This window comes from Pteropus alecto, unplaced genomic scaffold, assembly GCF_000325575.1.
Source record: "Pteropus alecto unplaced genomic scaffold, ASM32557v1 scaffold28, whole genome shotgun sequence".
In the NCBI taxonomy this organism is placed as follows: Eukaryota; Metazoa; Chordata; class Mammalia; order Chiroptera; family Pteropodidae; genus Pteropus; species Pteropus alecto.
Window position 1 is genome coordinate 3742423 of NW_006441063.1, and position 9786 is coordinate 3752208.

Here is a 9786-nt window from a genome sequence, read left to right on the forward strand (position 1 = left end):
TTTGCCCAGATCGGACCAGGTGGATTGTCTTGCTGGCCTGGGCCTTTCTAGATACCAGTGCTTTTTCCTGCCCACTGTATCCCTGTGCTCCAGCCCTTCATTGGTCAGGGAGCTGCCTTTGTGACAACTCAGACTTTGTGATGTCACTGGTGTCCTCTGGGTCCTGATCAGGACTGGCCTAGAAATGCCCATAATAGGAACCTGGTCTACCGGTAACTTGACCCTCCTTTTCAGGGAACTCTTTCTAGTTGACTTTAACAGTCTAGTAAAAAAAAAATAAAATGTTTCAATGGAAACATTACCTTGTCCTTAGGACACTACTTGGAGTTGTCTGATTTTTTTTTAGTCCTCCATTGTCTTTGAGCTCCTGCATCCCTTTGTAAGCTCTAGATTACTGATTGACATGCATAACACCTAGTACAATAGAGGTTCAATTGCGTCCTTCTCCCTCCTGTTGAAGCCAGTTTTACCTCCAGTTACACATTTATTTCAATATCCCTAGTCAATATTCATGTGTCTGTACTTTGGATTCTCTTTTGAGTCGGTTATAACATCTGCTGGTTCTCTCATGAGTCAAATAGAATCTTTAAAATGTATTCATTTTAGAAAGTCTGAAAATGAAAGCAAAAACATACCCCACAAACCTGTTCTTTTTCCAGGATGCTTCACCAGTACAAATGGACCCCAAGGTTACAACTGCCCATGTCAGAAACCTGGGAACCATTTTTTGACATCTCCCTCTGCTTCATCTTCCCATTCAATTGATCATCACCTCATTCTACTTCTACATCATTAATATTGCTCCAGTAATTCATTCCTACTATTCCTGCCAGAGTTGTTATTCTCACCTTGACAACTGTGGCATCCTACTTACTGGCCTCCCTGTTTCTCCCTTCACTCCCTTCCAACCCACTTTCTAGAGCAATCAATCAGTTTCTAAAACTAAGTCTGATCATGGCCACTGCATTACTTAACACTCAGCAATGCCTTCTTATTGCATCTGGGATACAGTTTAAAATCCTGGGATGCTCTTTTATGCTCTTCCTGCATTTGACTCCTCTTCCACATCTACCAAGTTTTAGTTTAAACTTAAGCTCCTCTGAGAGTTTTTCTATCATCTCCCAGCCTTCGTAAGAGCTCCGCAATATACCCTCACACAGGACTTTCACTTTGCAGGATTTACCTTAAATAAGTATGACTAATTATTTGCTTTATGTTTGTCTATCCTGTTCCGAACACATAGGGGCCTGTCCACCCTATTCACCGCTCTATCCTCAGAGCCCAGTGCAGGGTCAGGAACACAGAACATATTCAATAAACTACTCACTGAATTCATGACTGAGTTCACATAAATCTAACTCCAAATCCTGCTCCCTCTGGTGGACAGTAAGTACAATTTCCTTCTTTAGTGAGATAGAGGTAATCTTGTCTACTTCACAGCAATACTGTGACAACGAAACACACGATGATGCTAATCACAGTGCCTGGCACAAAGCAAAGGTTTGTGTAGCAGTCGTCATTACTACTAACATTACCACCTTGAGCAGAAGAGAGACAGGCACTTTGAGTTCCAGGCAGGCCAAATGGCAGGCTTCAGGGGCCTTCGTGGAACATACTAACCTTAGTGTGTTTACCTGGGCCTCAGTGCAACCCCTCCTCCAAGGTCCAGAGACTTGATCAAGCTGACTAGACTCACTCAAAGTCTGAAGTTCATAGAAAGTGTCCATTATTCACTGCCTATGAGAAATAAAACTCTCCAATAGTCTATGGTTCCATTTATATAAAATATGTACAGCAGGCAAGTCCACAGAGACAGAAAGTAGATCAGTGATAGCCAGGGGCTAGGGGAAAGGAAATGAGGAGTGGATGCTAATGAGTATGGAATTTCTTTTCGATGTAATGAAAATGTTCTAAAATTAGATAATGGTGATGATTGTACAACATTGTGAATATCCTAAAATCCACTGAATTGCACATTTAAAAGTGGTGAATTTTATGTTATATGAATTATATTTCAATTGAAAAACAAAACAAAACAAAACAAAAAACGACTCTCCAGTGAAGCATATGGTTGGCTCCATCTTCTCTCCCTGAGGCCAAGATCTGCTGTGGCCAAATTCATCAATATATGTTCAGTGAGCACAAAATCAGAGAGGAGATGGTTATAGACTTTGAATGTTGAATGGGGTCAGGTTCTGATGATAGTCTTCTACTTAATATCCATTCTTCCCTTTATATTTTAAGAAAACATGATTTTGTTCTGGGTGGCAATGGGTCCAACCCTAGCTAGGTCAGGACTATGCTAATCTAGTGTTTCCATTCTCTGCTGATAATAAAAATCACTTGAAGTACTTGTTTAAAAAACAAAAGAGAAATGAAATAAAAAGACATATCTTGGGCTCCCATACCAGACCCAGCAAATGACAATTTCTAGGGATGAGGACTGGTAATCCCTGCATTTTTAATAAGCCTTGTCTCTCCATCCAGTGATTCTAATTATCATCAGGGAAGTTTGAGGAATTCCGGTCTAAGGGACCAAAGAATCCAGTGATTCTAATTATCATCAGGGAAGTTTGAGGAATTCTGGTCTAAGGGACCAAGGGTAGCAACCACTCCTATGCTCAGCTTTCCTATAATGCCTTGTGTCTAGGTGACTATGTGACCAGTTCTGGTCAATGAGACTTACATAAGGTCTATTAGGGAGGTTTCTGGGAAAGCCATTACTACTAAAAGGAGAAAGACAATCATCCTTCTGCCTTCATCCCTTTTTCCTGCCTTGAAGGCAGCTATGATGGTTGGTGCTGCAGCAGCAATCCAAGAGAAAGACTAATGAATGGAACTGCAGGGGCACTGACTTTGCTACTGTGAGCAGCTGAAAGAATTCCAGCAACTGCCTCCCTCCAATTTCTAGTTAGATGAGCAAAATAAACCCCAGGTTGTTTAACCTGTAGTCAAGTGTTTGTCCCTTGCAGCAAATGCATTCCTAATCACATGATGGATACTACTGACGTTTGCCTCTGACACACCCCCGCCCATGCTCCAATTATAACTGCCTTTCCCCTTCCTGGTGAGAAATTCCTTCCCCAGATATGTTAAGGCAGTGATTTGGGTTAGTTAAGACCTGCATAAATGACAGCCATCTGAATTTTTAAGAGGACCATGCCCATTTCCTTTTCCCATATATATTTGATTTCTTGTTTAACTCAGAAAACTTACATTTTTCCAAGTTATTGGGGGATATCTCACAGATATTCTTTGTGACACTGACATTTTAAGAAACAGGTTTTATTTTCCTGAACAGGATTCTGTCTAAAAAACTATAATGAGGGCTGGCAATCTTTTTCTGTAAAGAGCCAGTTAGTAAATGTTTTAGATTTTGTGGACCATATATTCTCTGTTGTGACTAACCAACTCTGCTAAAAAAATTTTTTTAAAAAAGCAGGCATACATAGACAGTTGGTAAATGAAAGGGCATGGCTGTTTTCAATAAAATTTTATTTACAAAACAAGCAGTGCCTAATTGGCCTATGAGCTGTCACCGGCCAATCTTCATTTTCAAAAACTTGAGAAAAAAATTGGGTCTTCTTGTAAAAATTAAACAGACTCTCGCCACATCTAGTCTCTTGTGTCCCTGTCTGCCACATGGAAAAACAATGAACTGGAAAAAGGGTATAGTGGCATGCAGAGGACTCACCTTGGTCAATGTCCATTCCAGTTATAAGTCCTTAGAGAACAAGGATGCTGCTGTATTTATTGAGCATCTACTGCCTGCCTGGGGCTCTGGGAGGCATTTTCACATAAATGTTAATCCACCAAGGTTCAAGACCTCAATTAAGGTCCTGATTTATCTTAAGAATTATAGTCATTCTGAGGTAACCTAGATAAGGGAGACAGCTGTGACATGCCAATATCCTGTGACCCAGCCATAAATCAAGACATTTACCATCTAGCCCGGAATATAGGCAGAGAAAGGATAATACTGAGAGAAATGAAATTAATAAGAGTGATTTATTTTTTAAAATTCCAATTGCAGTGTTATCTTAAATATGCATTTTTTCCAACTTAAGGAGTTTTAATTCGTTTTTACTTATCTATATGGTAAAACTTACTGGACTATCTGGTTTTCATTTACTTATAATATTAATATTTGGAAGTGACTATCACTTCTTCCCACATGAAGGTTTTTAATTATGTCCATGCGTGTAGAGGTTTTTTTGAAATCTGGCTAAACCAAAACCTGCCCTCAATTTGACAATGTGAGAGTAGCCCAAAGGGTAGAGAACTACTCATTTAAAAGCTGAGATATCTATTTGACCTGCAAGAAGATAGGAGAGTGCTCTTGCTTACATCATTCACCACAAATGAGCTGTTACGACCAACTGCCTCAGCTGGTTTAGAACTATCACTAAAAGACAGAGGCAAAATCCAAAGAGGCCTGGCCTCTTGCTGCTAGCTGTATTTTCAGACAATACGACAAGCTGTATTTTCCAACGTGGTCACAGCAGTGAACTTCCAGAACTCTACCTTTCCCCAACAAGTCAGAGTTTTCTTACCTCTCCTTCCTTTGAACCTCATCAGGATTCCTGACTGCTTCAACAACAACAAAAATATGCAACAGAAGTGATATCACATGACTCCCAAGGATAGATCACAAAAGGCAATATTCTTCCTGTCTCGCTCTCATTCTTAGGACACTGGCTCTTGAAAGCAGCCACCATGTCCTGAAGAAGCCCAAACTAGCCCAAATGGAGAAATGAAATGGAAAAGATCTGAGGCCTCAGCAACAACTAGCATCAACTATAAGAAATCTGAGTGAATGGGCCTTCAATGGATTCTAGCCCTCCATCTTTAGGCCGCTCCAGCAGATGCACAGTGGTGTGTAGGTGAGCCTTTTTCAGCCTTGCCCAAACTGCAGCTTCATAAGCAAATTAATGTTGTTATTATTTTAACTTAAGTTTTGATTTGAGTAACTAGAATGCAAACTCAGGATTGAATGCACATATGAATGAACTTCACCTGAAACAAAATAAAACTTTGTGTTTTGCTCCCGATTTTGATCCCCAAATGGAGGCAGAAATAAAAAATATACATACTTCTTCCCACTGTGGTGTCTTGCTGCAAGGCGCTTATATACAGCTGCAGGGTCAGCTGGGGGGCTGAGCCCAGGAAAGCCTGGATCACGGATGCCCGGCTGAACGCAGATCGGTGGGTGAACAGCTTGCCCTCTGCCTGGCCTACTTCCTTTTCAATCTCCTCTGAGTGGCCATTTTTTGGCATTTGTCGCTTCTTGGTGATGCTGACATAAGGCTCTTCGATGTGGCCTGACTGACAATAGATGCAGAAGACTTCAAAACACCTAGAAACAAATTAACAAGTGATAATCAGAGACATACAGGATTTTGTCTTTTCTCAGTTACCCTGCTTACACTTAGCCTGATTCGCAAAGCCTTGATTTGGCTACTTTGGACTGCAGCCCCTCCTCTAAAATCATCCACTCCAAGGACCGGTTCTAAGCATGCAGTCCTTCTGAGGCCTTCCAGCAGGCCAACTGGTACTGAGTGTAGAGAGGTGACACTGAAGCCCACTGAGGCAAGGAAGTAAAGTAGAGAACAAGAAATGGTTCGGGCTCCAGAGCCATAGAAAAAATGTTCAATTTCCCTTCCTGACACTTATTAGCTGTGCAGCCCTGGAGAAGTCATTAGCCCTTGAGCCCTCAATTACAAAGCAGAGATAATCCTACTATGCCACGTTGTTGTGGACATAATATGGTATGTCTGTGTGTACGTGTATGTATACACACACATATATAAATACACACACAGGTATAGATATCTCTTTACATATATGTATTTTTTCACATATTCAATAAATACCCCGAATCTCCTCAGTTAAAGCAGCAGCTATGGTATAGAGATCCCCCAGCACAGAGCAGTTTGCCATCTAGCATTCCCCTGAAAGACCAAAATATATTTCCTATCTCTCTGCTTGCATGAGCCCTTATGGAACATGACTAAAGCCAATCATGCCTGGAGGCCTGCCAGCTATGTCTTATGTATGGCATTTCAAGCCTACCCTAGGGATAGAGCCTTAACCGGTCACCTTGGGTTTTCCTCTTCAGGTAATGATATGGATACTGAAGGAAGAGTACTGATGTGTGCAATTTACTTTAAAGTGTACATACACACACACATACACACACACACACAGAAATGGATTGGTGGATTGATAGAAGGATGGATAAATGTGTGAAATAGAATGTTAGTTACAGAATCTAAGTGGTTAGTACTTGGGTGTTCAGTGTACAGTTCTTTCAAGTTGTCTTCTGCATGCTTGAAAATTTTCATAATAAAATGCTGGGGAAAATGGAATTTTCCTAAGAAAAATACTCATGGCTTTCAGTTTAAAATTATTAAAAGACATTTTTTTTTCCCCTCAAGCATGGATTTTTATAACAACCTTATAATGCTGCCGGAAGATTTTATGGCTTCACTTATTTTATTGAATGTTGTTAACTTTGTACTCTCACCCTGAGGCAACTATGACAATGAGAATACATTCATAATTTGAAGTAATAAAATAAAACTTGATGTGAGAGGAAATGCAGGCAACTCTCTGGTGAATACAAAGTGGACATATTTTGTGATTATTACCTTTATTTTTTTGTTCCTGGAAGAAAGAAGATACAGAGCATACATATCAGTTTGTGTATGTGTGTGTGTGTGGAGGGGAGAATGGGGGGAGGGAGAAAGAGATAGGTTTGTTTGCTATGTTTTGTCCAGTAAGGTCGGGAACACATTAACATATTACATGAAAACACGTAGAACAGCCTGGACCAATTTGTTCAACTGAAAATAATGAAGTTCAGATTATGAGTTCAAGTCCAGCTGATCCATTTGAGTGTGCTCTGAAGAAAGTCTCAAATCTATGACTGAGGACTGTTTGAGGCCTAACAACTTCACAGTTGGATTACTGACCACAGCAAAGACTAGAAGACAGAATAAACTGACCATTGTCTTCATTCTCAAATAAGTGATGAATGCAGACATGCTTTACTAAGTGCTGTGGGGAATGCAAAGACAGCTGGATAGCCCTGCCTCATTCAGAGGCGCTCACAATCTAAATGGGAAAATGGGATATATGCATAATAAGGATAACAAATAATAAATACAACTAATATTTATACAGCACTTTCAGTTTATAAAATATTTCTCATATATTAACTTACTTCAAAAGAAAGCCCGCTGCAAGAATTTGAGTCACAGCATTATCTGCAATAGTAAAATTCTAGGAATACTCTAAAGGTCCCAAAATAAAACAATGATTAAATAAATCATAATATATGTATTCAATTAAATATTATCCAATTCTTAAAATTGACAGTATAGACATACATCTACTGATATATAAAATTTGATAAGTGAAAAAAGTAAATTACAATAGAATTTATATAGAAAATTCCATTTTTTTATAAAAAGAAAATTACATATGTATAAAAATACATATAAATTTCACATACACATACACATAAACAGTGGAGTGCTTGAGCTGGCTCAAACTGACTCAAGAGACTGTTAAATAGTTAGGAATTTTGTGAGCCAGATATTAAACAACTAGTAGCTTGAAATAGGCCATGACAGCAGTATTTACATCACAGAAATCAGCAAATACTGAAAATCAGGGCTTTCCCCCCCAAGAGACAGTTTGTCCATTTACCATAGTAAAAATATTAGTAATGATATACAATAAATGTTTAGAATTCTCTTTAGGCAAATTAAAAGCTTTTTAAAATGTGCTTATCTGTTTCTGTTGTTCTTTCTACAACAAATGTTTTACATGAATAATAAAAATGAGCTTAGAATTCGTAAAGACTAAAACAAACCAAGAAACATTAGTGCATGCTAAGAGCTAAATGAATGAAATGAAGGTTGAGAGGAGAAAGCAATTCTCTCCATGCTGAGGAGGGGGCTGTATTAAATAGGAAGCATTTACAGAATTATAGATGAAATGAAACTGCAGTGTCTACCAATGGAAATGAAAGAATGTGCCAGAATGAGCTAATCACAGAGGTGGCCTTGAAGCTCAGGTGGATCCCCTCGCAATCCACTGTTTTTCCCAACTAATACATTTACTTTAGCATAGAGTTTCACACGTAGTAGTTGTTAAATAAATTTGTGAAAGGCCCTAAGATTTCTACTACTTGTCACTACTGGTTAAGAAAACTGGTAAGAAACAAATCACTATTTCTTCTTGGAATTCTCCAAGACTCATCCAATTACTCCAAATCTGTTGTTTTTTTGTTTTTTTGTTTTTTTTTTTCCTTGAGAGGTTGTCTAAATATAGACGTAAATATTTTCATCAAAATCATTCAAGGTAGTTTTTCAATATGATGTAGACCAAGGGTTGGCAAACTTTATCTGTATTTATAAAGAGTAAATATATTAAGTTTGCAGGTCACAATTTCTATTGTAACTAGTCAACTCTGCCACTGTAGTGCGAAAGCATTCATACACAGTATATAAATGAGTGAGTGAGGCTGTGTTTCCATAAAACTTTACTTACAAAACAGGCAGTGGGGGTGTTTGGCTTGTGAGGCATAGTTTGCCAAGCACTAATGCAGATAATCAGCAGGTCGACCTGTTTTTCTTTTTCTTTTCTTTTTTTTTTAATGTTATTTCATTTTCAAACACTATAGTGTAAGGAGTTCATTCCTTAGCTGAAACTATGCATGTTGGTAACAGAGAGTCTCTAAGGTAGTTAATAAAAACACATTTTCAAAAGAAATACAATGATTTCCTAGATGCCACGTTATCTTCATATGACACACATGCTTGGTGAGGCCACACAAGAACCAAACTCGTTAATTAAAAAGTGCCATGTGACCTTTGAAAGGCCACTTGCATAATCTCACTGAGCCTCAATTCCTCAACTGTAAAAAAAAGATAATGACAGCTCACAGGGTTTTATAGTAGATGGAATTAAATATTGTATATAAAAGCACTTTGCGAACAAAAAATGCTCTTCAAATTTAGGCTATTATTACTTTAAAGTCTTTTGAAAGTGTACTATAGAGAGAAATACAATGGTGAAAAATTTTACAATGTTCTATAAAACATTACTGGAACTTCTTAGCTTTTATTTTATAAACTCAGATTTTAATGTATCATTTTTTTTCCTCATTACACTAGTAACTAAAAATGAAGGAAAATTCCCTAAACTAGTAACTCATTTATATTTATTCCTTCTCCCAATTAATTTATAAAATTAACATTATTGTAAAAAAAAGATAAACAAATTTTGTTGTTATCAAGAGGTGCTTTTCCCTGTTTTTCCATAATATCTATTATCATTCACAATAAGATTGTCCTTAAAGTAGAAAAAAAATAAATTCAAGACATTATTCTATGTTGTCATTCAAACAGCCTTAATAAGGAAACAATCATACTAACTGCAACTTCGGTTTTAAATATCAGACTTATATAAATGAAATATGGTGCTCTCCCGATGCCTCCCTGTAGGAAAGAAGCAGTGAGGCCTAGTGTGTAGTATTTATCCCATAATCAATAGGGTGTAACATAATTCATTTTTAACTATGTGAATTTGAAAACAGCATCTCACCAACAAAGAATATGGGTTGGGCTAGTTAGTATGCACTCCAAAATAAATAGGACTAAATTTTCCAAAAACAATTTCAAACTATTACTAAGTCCAATCGATGGGGAGGGGAGGGGGGGGGAAAGTAAGAAACATACCACGACTCTCCTTTGTATGTGGAAATAATGTTGATCC

At 38.0% G+C, this 9786-nt stretch overlaps 1 protein-coding gene across 2 annotated transcripts in view; it reads right to left on the reverse strand.

Moving 5' to 3' along the window:
• Positions 1 to 9786, reverse strand: part of XK (X-linked Kx blood group) — a 48919-nt gene that overhangs the window by 35855 nt on the left and 3278 nt on the right. For both annotated transcript variants that reach the window (XM_025051345.1, XM_006918264.3), the window contains exon 2: positions 5094 to 5356. In XM_025051345.1, coding sequence (XP_024907113.1) covers positions 5094 to 5356 — 263 coding nt within the window. The remainder of the gene's footprint in view (positions 1 to 5093; positions 5357 to 9786) is intronic.